Source organism: Perca flavescens, chromosome 5 (assembly GCF_004354835.1).
Source record: "Perca flavescens isolate YP-PL-M2 chromosome 5, PFLA_1.0, whole genome shotgun sequence".
Lineage (NCBI taxonomy): Eukaryota > Metazoa > Chordata > Actinopteri > Perciformes > Percidae > Perca > Perca flavescens.
Genome location: NC_041335.1, coordinates 13,413,825 through 13,432,338, shown reverse-complemented (window position 1 = coordinate 13,432,338; position 18,514 = coordinate 13,413,825). Strand labels below are relative to the sequence as shown.

The window sequence follows — 18,514 nt, the reverse complement described above, 5'->3', positions numbered from 1 at the left end:
TTAACTAGGTTTTGTTTTTGTTGTTGTTGGGGTCACTTTCACTCACTTAATGCTAATAGCAACAAAGGATTCCATTCATTACGCTAAGCTAAGCTAGCGGCGGCGGCGGCGCCGGACTAAGACAATGCATGCACTGAGACAAAAATGCATTTGCCCACCTATATAAATATAGAGGAGACGGTGAATAACCCTATTTCAACAAACGGTGGCGTATTCCTTTAAAAGATTTTCAGCAGATTTTGAGAGGCTAACCCCCACTCGTCATTTCTGGGTTAGCACTCTACCAATCAGATTTGTCATTGGCCCAAATGAAGGCCAACGGCTCCTCCGACTGACGATGGCACGGAACACACCGAACAGACTTGAGTCACTGACCTCGCCAGACTGTCTGACGGCCGATAATCGGGTTGGTGTGTCAGCGCCTTTAGATGAAAAAAATATCAGTTTGTCTGAGATAAAAACATTTTTTTAAAAAGCTGAAAAGTCTCACACTTTGTCCAGGAGGTACGAAGTACCACTGTCCTCCATCTCTGGTACTGGTTCTGGTTCTGGTCCGGTCCAGCTTCTGTCTCAGTCTATGTGTATGTCTCTGAGCTTTATCCAGCTTCGCCCTCAGCTCCTCCACCGTGTGAGTGTGTTCAGACTGCTGCGCCGGTGTGTGTTTACTCTGTCTCTCTGAGCTTCCTTCAGGTTGGTGAAAGCTGCCGTCGAGCTCCTCCACAGAGTTCTGACAACAACACACGCAAGAAGCAGACCAAGTCCGTTTTATTTATATAACCCAAAATCACAAAGTTGTCTCAAGGGACTTTACAATCTGTACTGCAAAACAAAACAAAAAAACAAACTGCAAACAAACAAAAGTCTCCAATGTGTGTGTGTGTGTGTGTGTGTGTGTGTGTGTGTGTGTATACCTCCACCATGTGGTTCAGAGCTCTCAGCTGTTCGGAGGCTGACTTCAGCTGTTCCACTGTCAGCTGATCCGAGTCACACATGGACCTGCTGAGCTGCCGTAGCTTTCTGTTCAGACGTCCAAGGCTTCTCTGATGACCATCGCTCTGTGAGCGCAGCTGGATCACATCACACCACACTCAGTTCCAGCATGCACTGCTGCTCACAGATACTGTGCTGTTTTACTTCAATTTATTATAACTCACAGTCACTTTATATTAGTTTGTTATTTATTTCAGGGGCCCCGGAGGAGTTTTGGGACCTTTAGCCAAAATAGACATGACCCTCCCCTCGCCAGTAATAATTTTTCTATGACCCTCCAAAACAATTTGGAAAAAAGGCATAACCCTCCCCCAACAATGTATCAATACCTTCTGCACTGGTTTACGCATGGCAAAGATATACTGATTCCCATTGTTTTTTACAGCAATGACATGTGACTAAACCTCTGCTTTCTCATCTGACGCATCACACTCCAAACTAAATGCACACTTCCTACATTACTGCATTACTTCAAATACTAAGGTAATCCTCTAGTACACTAGTATTCACATGAAATAAAACAATAAAACATTGAGACCATTCAGCAAACGACTCTGGGTAACATTCAACACACAAACTGATTATTCTACTCATTTTTTAAATAATGCAATTATCCGTTTCAGCCACCAGGGGGGCAGTGCTCCCTCTGCCTCCCAGCAAACTCATGGGTCAGACCCATCTGGTAGCGAAGGAGGGCTGAGACTAAGAGCTACATGGAAAGATATGCACCAAACAAGCCACTTTGAAATTTTGCTGTTTCATGAATACAAAAGTTGGGTGAATAGAATTTGAATGTCAACGTTGTGTGAAGCTCTGAACTATTAGATACAGCCCTAATCCATTGAAACTGCAATACTGACACTGTTAATATTTGAATTGGTTTACTTTTCTACCTAAAGGACACATAGAATACAGGGGAGAATAAACACAATATGAACCTCCGTCCTCTGACCTGTTGTAGCAGCGCATCTCTCTCCTGCTGGACGTCCTGCAGCTGCAGAGCGCTCTGCTTCAGTTCCCCCTCCTATAATAACATATTTGAAATGAACAATTAATTTTAATATAAATAATCAAAAACTCTAAGTCTGGCTGGTCATGTTGTACTGCACTGCTGATCAGCTGTGTGTCACACAAAAATAATCACTGGTTGCCTGGTTGCCTGATTGTCAGACTGTTGTCTGATCAATTCTGTTTTTATGAAGCAGTTCTAAATCTGTGTGATCCATAGAAATTAAATGTATCCAGTTTATCTATGAATCCATTTTATGTCTATGGTGTGATTAGTGGATTGAGTCAGGATGAGGTTCTGGTCTGGACTGTTGCAGACTCAGCTGATACTGACCAGTTTGTGTTGAACGTGTCTGTTTCTGCTCTGAGACCTATGCAGTCTGACTCTCAGTCTCTCCAGCTCCTCCTGTAGCCTCCAGTCTGGCTCCTGGTCCTGCTCCACACCACCTATCACCTGGGATTCCAGCTGGGCTGCCTGGTCCTGATCCTGGGCCACCTGGGATTGCAGCTGGGTTATGTGGTCATGATCCTGGGCCACCTGGGCTTCCAGCTGGGTTATGTGGTCCTGATCCTGGGTCACCTGGGCTTCCAGCTGGGTTATGTGGTCCTGATCCTGGGTCACCTGAGCTTCCAGCTGGGTTATGTGGTTATGATCCTGGGCCACCTGGGCTTCCAGCTGGGTTATGTGGTCTTGATCCTGGGTCACCTGAGCTTCCAGCTGGGCTATGTGGTCTTGATCCCGGGTTACCTGGGCTTTCAGCTGAGTTACATGGTCCTGATCCTGGGCTAGCTGGGCCTGCAGTCTGGCTATCTGTTTCTGGCTGTGGTTCTGGTCTTGTTGGAGCTGTTCTGTGCTGGTTCTGGTCTGCTGGATGGCCCTATAGAGCTGCTCCACACTCCTGGACAACATGTCCTCAGGACTGACAGGATTGCTGGGGACAGAGCAGTCAACAGACATGGACACACTGCCTTTATAATGTGACTCTTCTCACTGTTAAGTCCCTTTCAGACCTTGTTATGTAAATGTTGATCTCATATCTAAAGACACTTTTACATAAACCCAACAACATCAGTGTCCCAAAGTCGGACCTGTAACATTTGTGTAACACTCCAGTAGGCCAAAATTAAATACATACATGTATGCCAGTACTATACATGGACACTTGTCTGGCACATACACATATAGTGTTTTCAGTGGAGTACTGTAACGCTGCTATTAATAGACCGCTACTGACACTGGACACCTCAGACCTCAAATACTGATTGTCAGTCAGTCTGGCGAAGACCGCTTGTTCTCTGTGCTGTCGACAGTATGCATTTAAAAATATGTGTATACAAACTTCTCCTGCTGCTGTTTCCACTGCAAATGTTTTATCTATTAAACTTTGTTTATGGAGGTAGCGGGATCGAAACCTACATTTCCACAAGACCTTTGAACCTTTCTTCTCTCCACTGTCTGATGTGAGAGCCTTAACATGAGTAAACAAGCTGTTTAGACAATAACGTAGAAACACTAAGCAGCAGAGGTTCTTTACAAACAAGATTCTCTTTTAAGGAGGAGAGGGTTAAAACTATAATGGAGAATGCGGGCATCGATCCCGCTACCTCTCGCATGCTAAGCGAGCGCTCTACCATTTGAGCTAATTCCCCTAAAACTTATGTGAGCCCCCACTTAAAATCTCACTGTTCAGTATCCCTTTAATCAGACCATTTGTGCCTGTCCTCCCCCAATAGTATAAAACTGTATGAATCATTTCACGTAGTGGTACGTTTTTGTGCTCCCAACAAACCAACTGGCCCTGTCAGACACCGCCTACCAAGAGTCTGGGTTCTTCCTCGCCACTGTCGCAACAGACACTGCTAATGCTTGTTCTTTTACTGGAATTACTGGAATTGTTGGGGCTTTGTAAATTATAGCGTGTGGTCTAGACCTACTCTATCTGTAAAGTGTCTTGATATAACTCTTGTTATGATTTTATACTATAAATAAAATTGAATTGAATTGAAGTGAACAAACAGCTGAATCATGGACTCTCTCTGCACCTGCTGAGCACATGGATGAGATGGCCAAGTAGTTAAGGCGATGGACTGCAAATCCATTGTGCTCTTCAAGGATGGGTTTGAATCCCTTCCTTGTTGCAATCAATTTTCCATTAGCAAAATATGCTTGATTATAACAACCCTAGATTATAGATACTGTATGCTTCAGTTTGCTAAAACAATTGTTCCCAAAGTGGGGTCAGGGGTCACCAGCAAAAAGTGGAATCATTTATTTTCACTATAATTCTATAAAGTAACACAATGACAGAGTGTATAACTATTTTGGTCATGGGTTTCATTGGTTCTATACACTTTCTGTAATAAAATATGTAAAAGCAAAAATCCTATCAGGTCTAATTCCGCTAAACACAAAGTACAGCTGAGGCCGATGAAAAAAAAAAAAATGATTGGACACATAATCATGATCATGGCACTAGATGAAAAGTCAGAGGATCACCAAAGTTATTAAGATTCATCATCTGAGTGTTGACAAAATGTGTCTGAATCCATCTATTAAATGCTGATTTTACTGGTTAACTGACATTTTTACCTGCTGATGGATCTAGATAAAATGTAAATAAATAAAATAAATTACATCATAACATAATTTCATCGTAATCTTCGTAGTTGCTTCAGTCTGGATCAGTGTTGACAGCCCATCGATAGAGTGAGTTAACATGGATCTAAAATCTTAGCAATGAGACGAGGTGGCCGAGTGGTTAAGGCGATGGACTGCTAATCCATTGTGCTCTGCACGCGTGGGTTCGAATCCCATCCTCGTCGTTACTGATTTTGACACTGACTGAGCTCAAAAACATCAGCATGTTATCCTGACAACTTGATGTTGTTGTATGTAGTAGTTGAGCACTGGTACCTGTACTTGTCCTCTGGTCCACTCTGAACCTCCTGAGGATCCAAAATGGCAGTTGTAATCTGATCTAGCTGAATTCTTGTCTGGTCTAGTTGGGTCCTGGTGTCTTCATACTGGCTTCTCGCCTGGTGTAATTGGGCTTTGGTCTGGTCCCGTTGGACCTGAAGTCTCTGGACTACTTGCTGTAAAGATACTTTCTCATCCTGGAGACAGATAGACAGACTAACGGTTTATATCACTTAAATAATGTTCGTGAACTTTTGTGTGTGTGTGTGTGTGTGTGTGTGTGTGTGTGTGTCTGCCTATACTGACATGCAGTGTCTCGATGGTTGACTGTAGCTGAGACTCTCTGATCTTTCTGGTATGTTTCTCTTTGTCTACAGCAGCCTGCAGAGAATCACACTCCAACTACACACACACACACACACACACACACACACACACAGATGCATTGCTGTAGATTTAACTACCCAACAGAACAAAGAATGTGAAACTGACTTCACGCTGTTTTGGTATGAATTTTGTTACGGGGGCGCCATATTGTGAGGATGCGCTCTGTTGAATTGTGCATATTACTGTATTAACCTGCTAACCTTGTTTTGTTTAGCTAAAAATAGTCAGATATGATGGAGAGGGGAAGAAAAAAGCACAGGCACAGGGCGTCCTCACAAGATGGCACCACAATACCTAAATACAGCAGTAACACACACATCAATAAAGCAGTAACCATTAATCAACAAGCAGGAAACTGAGTTCATACATACTCTCTTGTCTGCTAAATATAATAATAGGTTTAATCCTATACAACTTCAACAAGTAACATTCAAAATGAACACAGAATTATAATAAACAATGTTTGACCTGAACAGTTACCTGTCCCATTGTGATCTGTTGGGTTAGCTCTTCCCTCAGCTGCTTGAGCTCCGCCTCCAGGTCCACCTGTCTGTCCCTCAGAGCCTGGGCCTCTGTCCGCAACACAGACAGCTTCTCCTGCTGGACGGACATGTCCTAAAGATAGACAGACAAACAGACAAAGACATGTATTAACCAGGAAAACAAAAATATTTTCCTTGTGAGACAAACACACTGACCTGTCTGTGTGCCCTGGCAGTGTCCTCCAGCTGTCTGCAGTGTGCCTGAGTGTCCTCCAGGTGGAGCTGTAGACTCTGGTTTTCAGCCTGAAGACTGTCAACCTGCTGCTGAGCACGATGAGCCTGAAATACAAACGCAGTACAGTTTCACAGTAACAACACTTCACAAGCATCCTTTAAATTCATCTTATTACTGCTTTTTACAGTTATATATCGTAATGTTTTTGTTTTATTTTTCTATTGGCAGTGTGTAACACTGGATTAGTCTATATTGACGACGACTCATTTCCGTGAGTGTTCGGGTGCCGAATCAAATCAAAGTTTTTGAACGTACCCATGTTCCACTGAAACAAGTTCCTTCCCGAGGAGATTTTGCAGAGGCAGCGTCATTGTGTCTGGCTCTTAGCCTCCCCCCCAAGATGATTTTGATTGGTTTAAAGAAATGCCAATAAACCAGAACGTTTTTCTCCCATCCCGGAAAGCTGTGTGGACTCACCAGACCCTCCTCCATAGCGCTGTGGAGATAGGTCTGGCAATCCAAAATGACGCTCCTATTGAACGCTCCCTGGTGGTCTAGTGGCTAGGATTCGGCGCTCTCACCGCCGCGGCCCGGATTCGATTCCCGGTCAGGGAAAATCTTATGCAATAGTGCTGTCTCAGCAGCAGATAATGATTGGTCTGCTCACATTTCTTGTGTCACAGTGCTCGCTGACTTTAAGCATGGACATTTATTAGACTCTACCTGCTTTCTGAGTCCTCTCAGATACTCCTGAAGTCCAGAGATGATTCCCTCCAAATCCCTCTGAAGAACTTCATTAGCCAAAATCTGACCTGGAGGAAGAAAAGAAGAAACCATGAGAGGAAACAAGAGAGGAGAAAAGGAAACAAGGCAAGGCGTGACGAAACAAAGAGAGGAGAGGAGAAGGAGGAAAGGAAACAAGGGAGAAGAAAAGAAAACAAGGAGAATGAGAGGAGGAAACAATGATAGGGGAGGAAACGAGAGGAGATTAGGAAACAAGGAGAGGAGAGAAAACAAGAGAGGAGAGAAAACATGAGAGGAGACAAATGGAGGAGGGAAACAACAACAGAGGAGGAAACGAGATGAGAGGAGGAGACAAGGATAGGAAACTAGAGATGAGAGAATAAGGAGGACTTTGCCTAATTGACAGCCAATCAAAGGCCTCTGTGATATCAGGTTTTTCTCGCCGCTTACGCATTTGGAATCGTTGGGTTTCTGTAAATTGTTATATACTGTTATAGTGTGGACTAGACCTAATTTATCTGTAAAGTGGCCTGAGATAATGATAATGTTATGATCTGACACTGAATTGAAATTGAATTGGTCTACCGTCTGTGAGCTGTTGCTCCAGCTCTTTGATCTCCTGAGTCTCCATGGCAATGCGTGACAGCATGTCGTCGAGGCGACCCTCTAGCTCGCTCTGTTTCCCGTTCATCCTGTCCAACAGCTGTCTCCAACTGGACAGCCGGGCGGTCACATGGGCCTGAGAAAGAGAGACCTCAGCCAATTAGAGAAGGTTCACCGGACACTGCTCTCACATAGGTTACTTTTATTATAATATAATAATAAGTAAGACTTTTACTTATAATGGGGAATATGCCTTGTAAAATCTGCATACTTCTACTACAGATCTTTATTTCAGAAATAGACAGCGCAAAGAGTCCAATGAATGTCAGGGGAGTTATCTCAAATGGTAGAGTGCTCGCTTAGCATGCGAGAGGTAGTGGGATCGATGCTCGCATTCTCCATAATACTTTTGATGCCTTCCCCTCTAATGCAAAATGGTGACATCTTAAAGGGGAACTTTAGTATTTTTCAATCCTATTATATATTTTAACGTCTAAGTGGGCTTTCATACTTACCTTGTTTGGTCCGGACCTTCTCCTGGACCATAGTCCGGACCAACAGCCAAAATTGTGTCTGACAAAAAGAGGTAGTCTCGGTCCGAATCAAACTGGACCATGGTATGGTTTGTTTCTAGTGTGAAAGCATTTGGATTTGGATGGTCCTGTATTTCGGACCAAATACAGGAAGTTCTGGCAGCCTATTGTTGTGTTGAAAGACTGGGGAAGCTCCTTAAAGGAATAGCTGAGTGCTTAGCGTGTACATGAGAGAGAGTGACGGTGAATGTGCTCAGAGCAGACAGCTGTCGCTTATCACAGCAACAAATAAATTGGCAGTTTACTTGTTTAGTGGTTGTAAATGTACAGTATAGGTTTCAGTTTGTCTCTGAATAAATGTGGCAGCTCCTCATAATCCAGGTAAAGCCCAGTAAAGTTCCTGTGTCTTGCTTCTGAAAAACGCAATAAAACACAAACTGCCGCGGTAGCACAGGGAGAGCAGCAGTCAGTTGGAAAAACTCCTACACCAGAGAGGGGATCATAGGTGAGGATATGAGAGGAAGCCCGTCGACAAACTAATCAATTACGAGTAAAGGGAAACACGGCTCACCTATGTGATGACGACAGGACGTAGTTATGTCATATATAGTTCTTTATTGCGCTTGCATAACTGCAGTGTGAAACCAAAACTAACCAGATCAAATGTATACAATGTAGCAAAAACATGAACCTTGGTTCAGACCTTCAGGTGTAAAAAGGCCCTACGTGACTAATGAGGACAACAACAGCCGACAGCTGCAAAACTGGCTGGTTTTCTTTGGCAAGTCTCTTATCAGAGTCTTGTTCTTATTCACAATGTTGAAATTATCTAAATATTCAGCCATGACATCTAGAAACCGTTATAACACTAAGCTACGCTTTCTGTACACTCCTCTTATCCAACTCACTCCTCTGTCTTACGGCAACAAGTCACCTCTTGCAAGATTTCAGAACGAGACTTCTCTGTGAGCCAGAGTCAGACACAATAACAAACAGACCGGAGTAAAAGCTAAAGAAATTTTTTTATTTCTTTGTAGGGTCCTTTCCATAAAGTTGTCAGACATATACAGTAATAATCTGAGTCTTTCAGTGTCAAATACAGCACTTTTAGTGGACGTAGAGTCCTCGGGCTATTGAGGGCCAGGAACGCCGCCTTCAGAGTTTGGGACGCAGCTGGCCTGAGAACAGCAAGGGCCAACTTGTCTGTGGCATCAGGAAAGCCAAGTTCACCAAAAAAAATAACCGGACATTTTAAGACAGCAGAGACGCACGGAGCCTGTGGCGTGGTATCCAGACCCACAACGGACTACAAACCCTCGCAACAGACCTGTGACAGCAACACCTCTCTGCTGAATGACCTCAACAGCTTCTTTGCCAGGTTGGAAGCACACAACAGCATGCCCCCACAGAAAACCACCCTCCTCCCCACGACCAGGATCTGTGCCTGACTGCAGCCAGCATGGAGAGAATCCTCCCCAAGATCAACACCCGCAAGGCTGCAGGCCCAGACAACATCTCTGCTGAAGGACTGTGCAAAGGAGCTCAAAGATGTCTTCACGGACATCTTCAATGCTTCTCTGAGTCAGACTGTTGTTCCGTCGTGCTTCAAAGCCACCACCATCATACCTGTTCCAAAGAAGCCCTCTCCATCCACTTTCATTGACTATCGCCCCAGTGCACTGACCCCCAATATCATGAAGTGCTGTAAAAGGTTAGTCATGGCTCACATAAAATCCACTCTCCCCCCCACCCTGGACCCCTATTAGTTTGCATTCCAAGGTAACAGATCCACCGAGGATAGGAATAGTGTGGTGCAGCGGTAATGACCTCTTCCTGAACGTTGACAAGACCAAGGAAGTGGTTATTGATTTCTGGAGAGGTCACACCCCGAAACCCCCACTGACCATCAATGGTGCTGCTGTGGAGAGAGTGAGCAACACCAAATTCCTGGTGGTGCATATCAGTGAGGACCTCTCCTGGACAACAAACACTGCATCACTGGCCAAGAAGTCCCAGCAGCGCCTTTGCTTCCTCCGCAAACTGAAGAGAGCGAGAGCCCCCCCACCCATCATGTGTTCCTTCTACAGGGGCACCATTGAGAGCATCCTGTCCAGCTGCATCACTGTGTGGTACGGGAGCTGCACTGCCTCCAACCGTAAGACCCTGCAGCGCACAGTGAAGGTTGCCGGGCAGATCATTGGTGTCCCACTCCCCTCACTCCTGGATATCTACCAAACCAGCCTCACCAGCATTGTGGGTGACCAGCCACCTGGCACATAGCCTCTTCAGCCTTCAACCTGGGAGAAGGTACTGGATCATCCAAGCCTGTTCCACCAGACTGGCAAACAGCTTCATTCCCCAGGCTGTCAGGAAGCTCAACACCCTCCTCTCTCTCCCTCCCCTCTGCACCCAAGAACTCTGGACTCTGAACTTCCCCTCCACTCAGGAGGAGCACCAGCCACTTTATAAAAAGAAGACGCTCAGGAACTCGTACTTTTATAATCTTTATCTTTAGTTTTCTATGCAGTTTTGTTTTGACTTACATTTGCACTACTTAGAATGTATTACTGTACTGTACATATTACTCATCTTTTGTAATTGTATATATTACATATCTTTCTTTATCTTATTTGTACATATTATGTAACATATTATGTTTTTTATTTTTTGTTTTATATATTACTTTTTTTTAATCTTTATTTGTATATATTTCTTTATTGACAATAAAGTTGACTTGACTTGTAAATTGACAGTTCGTAATTGCCCAGCCCCCCAGAGGGGGGGATCCCAGAGGAGGGGTCAGAGGCTCTTAAAGAGGCGACAACCTGTTGTTTCTGTAGTTTCTCTGAACATGGACAAAGATTCACAACAGAACCTGAAGCCAGAGCAGCAGAGGTGTTTTAGAACCAGGAATCTATTTTCAGCCACATGAGCATGGAGGGGGGAGGAGAAAGGAAGGAGAGGGTCAGAGGGCAGATGTTAAGTGGAGTGCAACACAAAGACAGGGGAATTAGCTCAAATGGTAGAGCGCTCGCTTAGCATGCGAGAGGTAGCGGGATCGATGCCCGCATTCTCCACAACATTTTTAACTCTTTCCTCTCTCTACTTCTGAGATCAGTCTGCGTTCCGGCTGGAGAATTCAAACAATGAGCTCAAAGATTCAGATAACAAGATTTAAAATGTTAACCACAACAACAAACAGGAAGCATCCTATACATAAATACAGGAATTAATGAATAAATAAATGCATAAATAAATAAAATAATAGATAAATGCTGAAACAAATGAATGTATAAATGAACTCCAGTATAAAACTAAATGCATCCATTCCAGTGATGGAAAGCTACATTAACTTGTACTTCACTTGAGTATTTTTCTTTTCTGCTACTCAGATTCACATTTTAAATATACAACCTATGATCATCTTATGAAATATAATGTATTTGTATAGATTAAGGCTGGTATATGGTAGTATGTAGGCTTTACGCAGAGCCTATGTGAGTTGCCTACGCCGTTGCAGGGATTTATACTTGTGCGCTGGTGTGTCTGCATCGGCGTATTTCTTTAAGAGACTAGCAGAGCCGGTATGTGTGTGTGCGTGGGGTAAAGCGAGTGAGAGAGTGACGGGGATTAGGCCCCGAGCAAGTACCAACTTCGGCGGTGGAGATGGAAACATAGTGTCTCCCCTGTGCTTTCTGACCACGGTCGGAAAGCTGTAGAAGGAAAAGTTAACCCTCTCCTTGATTTCATGTTGTTTATGGAAAAATAAAACCCGGAAATGAGTAGGAGGAAATGCGACGCTGCCTGGCCAAGGCTTGACTTATAAATTGACAGTTTGTAATTGCCCCGTAGGTTTACATTGTAGCCGCATTTTGCAGCCTTCTCGTTTAATACAATAAAACATTGTTGTCCCCATTAGTAAAACACGGGAAAATAGGGTCTACGTTGAAGAATACAGAACTTCCCATTTAAAGTTACACTAGTTATGTGGTTTATGCCAACATTTAATATGAAGGGACTGACAGTACTGCTAGAGGATCAAAGAGGAGCCAGAATAGCTACAATGGCTGGGGATTTCAAACAATGTTTGAGTCTCTGCTCTCAGAAGGTGGAGAGAAGAAAGGGTCAAAACTGTTGTGAAGAACGCAGGTATTGATCTCGCTACCTCTCGCATGCTAAGCTAGTGCTCTACCATTTGAGTTAATGCCCCTGTCATACACGCAAAGCACCAAAAATAAGCCTCTGACCTACTTTGTCTCTGTCCCTGTCTCTACTCCAAAGTTCACTCCCCTCCCCCTCACCACTCTCCTTACATGTGCTTCAGTAGCCTAAAGGCCAATTTATGCTTCTGCGTTAAATTGACACAGTGGGTACGTGGAGTTACAGACTAGGGGTGGGCGATATATATCGTTTGCGATAATATCGTCGTTGTGTTAACGATGTGCAAATTGACATTATCGAGTATTTAAATTACTTCAAAAAAACCACTTCAAAACACGCATTAAAACTACACATTCACTGAATCAGAGGTGCGCGCAGCAGAAGCCCCTTGGCTGCAGCAGGGCAAGTCACATGATCGCTATTGGGCCTACGTGGTAACATCATCTCTCACAGGCATGGTGCTTACCGCACATGACCGCAACACCGGTTAATGTGCTAAACGGGCTAAACAGCTAAACATTTGACAGAATGAGACAACATGCAGCCTCGCAAGCTACCTCTGATGATTTAGTTGCTAAACGTGGATCAACCTCCCCTGAATGGAAGTGGTTTGGTTTTGAGAAGACTGATATTGCACAAAAGACGGTACTCTGCAAGGTGTGTCGGAAACATGTTGCTGTTAAAAGCAGCTCGACGACCAACTTGTTTCACCACCTGTGAACCAACCATAGCAAGGAATACCTTAGTATGAAAAACACAGGTTCCCGTTAATAGTATGAAAAGCTTCGAGACTCCGCTGCCCAAGAAAAGCCGACATTGGCTACGGTACCTGCTGCACAACACACTCAGCAAACTATAGCGGAGTCGTTTAGCAGAAAGCTGCCTTACGATAAGAAAAGCAACAGATTGCAAGACATTACAAATGCTATCACCAAGTTTATAGGAAAAGAAATGCCGCCGATTCAGCTGGTGGAGAGAGAGGGTTTTACAGAACTCATGAATACCCTAGACCCCAGATATACAGTGCCAAGTCGAAAGTATTTCAGCTCAACTGCCCTGCCCAACTTATATGACTCATGTCGCCAAACTGTGACAAATAAACTGCAGAAGGTGTCACACTTCGCAACCACTACGGATTTATGGTCGAGCAGAACATCCAAGCCGTACATCTCCTTCACGGTGCATTTCATCGACGAATCTTGGCTACTTCAGCACTTTTGTTTGCAAACATCTTACTTCCCAGATGACCATACAAGCGACATCATTGCTGAAGGTCTAAAGGATGCCCTCGCATCATGGTCGCTAAGGGAAGATTGTATGGTGTGCATGACCACAGACAGCGTTGTCAGTGCACTCCGAGTTAACAGCTGGACGAGGCTACTGTGTTTTGGGCACAGACTCCATATTGCCATTGGTAAGAGGCCTACTTTGATTGGTTCTGTAAATGCAGTTGATGTGAACGTTATTTTGTTTGTTGGAATGACAAATAGATTTTTTTTTTTTCAAAAAGGAACAAAAATAGGCAAAGCTTATGTGTATGAAATTGACAATTGAACAAATACTACATTAAATGAAAAGTAATTAAACTGATATAAACAAATGCATAACTGCAATAAACAAATGCATACAAATTTTATGTAAAGGTAGGCTACTATTAGACCAACATATCTGACAAGGACATCACATCATTAAACTGTGAAATTGGCTCACAATAAATGTTGTTCTGTAAATATGAAATGTTTTCCAGAGAGGAGCATGAGGGATCCTAGAGTAGACAGAGCCATTGGAGTTTGCAAATTGAAATTGAAAATGAAGAGAGCACTTTGTGATGCCCAAGATCAGCTGAAGCTCTCAGAGCATAAACTCATCACAGAATCGCCAACAAGATGGGGCTCAAGACAGCGCATGATTGAGAGATTTATTGAGCAAGAAAAGGCCATTTGTCATTTGTTGGGTGCAGACAGAAAACGCGGGCATCTTATTCCAACATGGCAAGATGTTGATGAGCTGGAATCAGTGAGCAAAGCGCTTAGTCCTCTGTTAGAGTTTACAGATGCTCTTTCAGGTGAGCAACTTGTAACCGTGTCATACCTCAAACCTGTCTTGGCATTGTTCAACTCGGAGGTCCTGGCAGTGAAATCTGATGACACAGACCTAACCAAACAAATAAAAACAACCATCCTTGAGTACCTGAACACCAAGTACAAAGAAGACAGTGTGGATGACCTCTTAAGTTTGGCATCCACACTTGACCCCCGCTTCAAAAACCGTTACAATGATGATGACAAGATTAAAGCCATTGAGTCAACAATTACCACTGAACTCATGGCTATGACAGCGGAAGACAGCCCTACCCCAGGCCCTTCAACTGCTGCAGCTATGGCTACAGCTGCGGAAGGTGAAGCAAGTGGTGGTGGTGATGATGACACCAGGGAGGCAGCAAAAAAGACTAAAAAGTCTTTTGGGAGTTACTTCAAAAAACACAAAGTCAGAGGAGAGGAGTCACTGGCCACTGCCATTGAAAAGGAGCTAAAGAGCTACTTACTGATACCTGAGGTGGACAGTGATGTTAATCCACTTGATTGGTGGAAATCACAAGAGGTAAATTTCCCCAGACTGGGGAAACTTGCTAAAAAATATCTATGCATCCCTGCCTCAAGCAGCCCCTCAGAAAGGGCATTCAGCACTGGAGGAAATGTGGTTACATGTCACCGGGCTGCACTTAAACCTGACACTGTGGACAGACTGGTGTTCTTGGCTCATAATTTGAAGTAAATGTGAACAGTGAGCCGTTGGCCTATAATGTTCTATAAAGTTCCAGCATCTGTCATATGTGCTGTAATAATAATTACTTTTTTATATGTCTGTAAATTGTGGACTTTGTTTACATTTTGTCATTTTTCAAATAATGTATACATACATACATATATATATATATATATATATATATATATATATATATATATATTTTTTTTTTTTTTTTTTTTTTTTTATATATATATTATTTAAGATAATCTGATTTGGAAGGGCACCTTTTGGGCAGATTTTCCTTAGTATTTTTGTGTAATCTTGTACTGGGCAGTACTTGAAGGCATTTGTTCAATAAGGCCATAGGTTGTAAGGCAATAAGGACATGTTTTTACTTGAAGACTTAGATTTTAAAGAAAATAAAGAACTGTTTTCATTCAACATTGTTTCCATTATTATCATAAGTGATTAAGTAACACATTTTTAAAGGATATCGTCTAATTATCTTTATCGTCAAAATCGCAAAAAATATCGAGATATTATTTTTTGTCCATATTGCACACCCCTATTACAGACCCTACGCCAGACCCTACGCCTTAGCCTGACAGGCACTTCTAAAAAAATTGAACTACACGTCGCGGCAATGGAGACCGCTACAACTGTGATTGGTCTGCTTGGCCGTGGCCGGGTAGCGTTGCATTTGCCCCTACTCATTTCCGGGTTCTCCTTCTTCATAAAATGTGATCAAAGAGAGGGTTCACTTTTCCGACCATGATCAAAAAGCCCAGGGTAGACACAGTTTCTCTCACTATGCCTCTAGAGTCGGTACTCACTCCGAAGCATATCACCGTCACTCTCTCACTTGCTCTACCCAGTCTATGGCTCTACCACACACTCCCCACACGCACACACATGCCAGCCCTGCTGTTCATTATCAAAATCTCTATTGCCTTTCACAAACTTGTCCTTTTTCATGAACATTGACCACCACCATCAATTTCAATTATTCCTATTAGCTTGGAATTTTACATTTGCGCTTGCATGAACTGGGGTAGACGCTCCATAATGATGCACCATCTTGAAATACGTTAGCCGGTAAGGGACATACAGGATATACTGCTCCGCCTTTCGCGTTTTTGACTCACAGCTGCTGCTAAAGGATATCGTTGCTTCCCAAGTTCGGCAAGTTGAAGAAGGAAACATGGAGGACCACACATATTCAAAATCCAAATTTCAGGAACAGGAGTCTTCTTCTTCACCCAGAAAAAGAAACGAAAATTGAAAAGAGCAAGAGACCGAAAAAAGAGTGAACATTGGAGCTACTTTGTAGGCACACACCAAATCCCAACTAGTTAATTATCCTCTGGACCGCTGCAGTCTCCTTTTCTTTCTCTCTTCTTTCCATCGGGTGGCGCGCATGCCCGCTGGTGGTGTACGCGCCACTGTCCGACTTCAGAGAACGTATTAACTCCAACAATGACGGCTGATAGACGGCCTTTTGTACATCTTCGCTTTTTGAAGCGTGAAGGCTACCGTAGCTGCAATACTGCGTGGCGAGAGAGAGTTAATTGCGAAATATGATCTCAACGCTAGATGGGAGTAATTCTTAAACAATGTAGCTTTAAAGAGATCAACGCGCACACCAACGCACAAGTATAATCTTCAGGCCACTTACGTAGCTACAGCGAAAGCTCTGCGTGGAGCCTCCACAGAAGCATAAATCCCACTTTACTCATCGGAGGTAGACTGTGGGTATAAGCCTGGCATTGGCTGCATATTTCACACGGCATTCTTCTCCGCTTCCACTATCAGTGTGGTATCGTTTCCAAAATTCCTTTCAAGTAACAACAATATTGCTCTGCACTCAACTCAGATTTCACCCCAATTTACTGAAATTGCTCACCACTCTCTCCAAAAAAGAAAAAAAGCGGTGTTGTGTTTTAGTTTTATTTTAGCTAAAAACTAGCCGGGCATCCAAGACTCTCCATTGTCGAGCTTGCCTTAATAGCCAATTTTTGTGTATGCTGTGCGCAATACACAGATTGCTTAGAACTCATGGTGTGAGCAGTACTAAACCTAAGGAAGATAAGGCAAAGCTAAGGCGACGCTCCAAATTTTTATAAACACCCGCTCTGGGCTCCATCCAAAATCCTCTCGCTTGCCCTTCCGGCTCGTTCACACTCTGCTCACCTGTTCTGGATCAGACACATGTAATTAGCTTAAACTTCCTTTCCCATTGTCCCCTGCTGGCCATTAGAAAGAATGCAGGTTTAAGGCACTTCCGCATTGGCTTCATTTTTCAGGGCCAGAAGTAGCTGTTTGGTCATACCAAGGGGCTAAGCGTCTGTCAACAACCCGTAGGTCTTATGGCGCCATACTGATGCTAACAAGCAGCGAATAACTTTACATCTGAAGCATTTAAAAACTCTATTCGTCCATTGTTTATTTCTAAAGAAACACAACAATGTATCTCACGTTATGGCTCCGTAGCAGACGTTTTTGTAAAAATAGGCTAACGATTGTGTCATAACCACGCAACGTAGTGTCGCATAGTAGAGGAATTACCGTATAGTACAGGAGAAGATCGCAGGCAGTTTCAACTTACATTAGCTGTTAAAGTTTAAATACTAATGTTAACTAGCATTTTAGTTAGCAATAATTAGCCTGTGCCTATGTTATCTCACCTATACCTACGCTCTCCGTCTCTGTAAGATTCGGAATGATTGAGATTTCTCTTGGCACAGCTACCAGAAGACTTCCAACTTTAAGACAGGTTGCTCACATCACATTTACGTCGTCTCTCTCAGTTGGAGGCTGCGCAGTAACACTCAGCCATCACCAGAAAAGTGCTTCTAATAGACTTCACTGGTCTCCGTCCAGTTTATATAATGTCTATGGGACATACACCAAAGCATTGAACACATTAAAAGAATTTAAATGGCAAAAAGTAAGACATGGGATATATTTGCTTGGACCAACAATAAGGTGGAACTGTTACTGAAACTATGTAAGCCTTGTCTACCTAACTGGGGCACCAGTGTTTATCAGGATGTGTCTCAGCTCCACACTATGTGCTAATACAGTACAGTATATTCTATCTACATTATTTACAAGTTTTTTAAAGATGTTCCTGGATCTGTTTCACCAACATCGACAATTTGTTTTCATGTCTCCAGCTGGGAGAAGCTCCTCTATTTCCTTTGCACTGCATTGTGGGACAACAGTGTCCATCAACGACACAATCAGAAAAAACAAGTGGATTTAATCTGAGGTCTTTGAGTACTTGAAGATACTTTGTTTGGTCACTTTACCAGTGTGAACAAAATACAGACACAGAGAGGTATTTGTGTACTCACACAATCAGTTCAGTCTACCAGTCTCATCCCCAGAGACCACACACGGCTGCTGGGTAACATCATGTCCTTCCTCCTACCCCTCCTCCATTTCTCTAACTCTATCAGTTCACAGTAAACAACAACATCTCACCTCCTCCTCTCAGTTCCAAAACACATTTACTTCTTCATCTCTCTGTTCTTCTCTCCGTTATAAACTTCCCTTCCTCTCCTCCTCTCTCCCCTTGCTTTGAATCAACACAGGAAATCTTTGTCCCAGCCAATGAGAGAGCACAGCTGCAGAGTGACAGGTCATCCTCTGTCCAATGGGAGTGAATTAAAACTGGGAAGACCCAGCCCCTCAGAGGGGGGGA

At 43.4% G+C, this 18,514-nt stretch overlaps 1 protein-coding gene and 4 non-coding genes across 10 annotated transcripts in view; 3 read left to right on the top strand and 2 right to left on the bottom strand.

Annotated features, from left to right (window-relative positions):
• Window positions 1-18,514, bottom strand: part of cntrl (centriolin) — a 60,862-nt gene that overhangs the window by 22,130 nt on the left and 20,218 nt on the right. For 5 of the 6 annotated variants that reach the window (XR_003692556.1, XM_028577678.1, XM_028577681.1 and 2 more), the window contains exons 12-21: window positions 7,349-7,502; window positions 6,743-6,831; window positions 6,001-6,123; window positions 5,783-5,917; window positions 5,222-5,317; window positions 4,913-5,112; window positions 2,333-2,930; window positions 1,943-2,014; window positions 912-1,067; window positions 491-727 (exon numbers count right to left, since the gene is read on the bottom strand). Coding sequence is in view for 5 of the 6 variants with exons in the window: in XM_028577678.1 (XP_028433479.1) it covers window positions 491-727; window positions 912-1,067; window positions 1,943-2,014; window positions 2,333-2,930; window positions 4,913-5,112; window positions 5,222-5,317; window positions 5,783-5,917; window positions 6,001-6,123; window positions 6,743-6,831; window positions 7,349-7,502 (1,860 nt within the window). In the remaining variant the exon portion in view is untranslated. The remainder of the gene's footprint in view (window positions 1-490; window positions 728-911; window positions 1,068-1,942; window positions 2,015-2,332; window positions 2,931-4,912; window positions 5,113-5,221; window positions 5,318-5,782; window positions 5,918-6,000; window positions 6,124-6,742; window positions 6,832-7,348; window positions 7,503-18,514) is intronic. The other variant, XM_028577682.1, reaches the window with a different exon arrangement.
• Window positions 3,576-3,648, bottom strand: trnaa-agc (transfer RNA alanine (anticodon AGC)). Its single transcript has one exon. It is a non-coding gene; the product is annotated as a tRNA-Ala (tRNA).
• On the top strand, window positions 4,740-4,821 carry trnas-gcu (transfer RNA serine (anticodon GCU)). The gene has a single exon. It is a non-coding gene; the product is annotated as a tRNA-Ser (tRNA).
• trnae-cuc (transfer RNA glutamic acid (anticodon CUC)) lies at window positions 6,563-6,634 on the top strand. Its single transcript has one exon. It is a non-coding gene; the product is annotated as a tRNA-Glu (tRNA).
• On the top strand, window positions 10,904-10,976 carry trnaa-agc (transfer RNA alanine (anticodon AGC)). Its single transcript has one exon. It is a non-coding gene; the product is annotated as a tRNA-Ala (tRNA).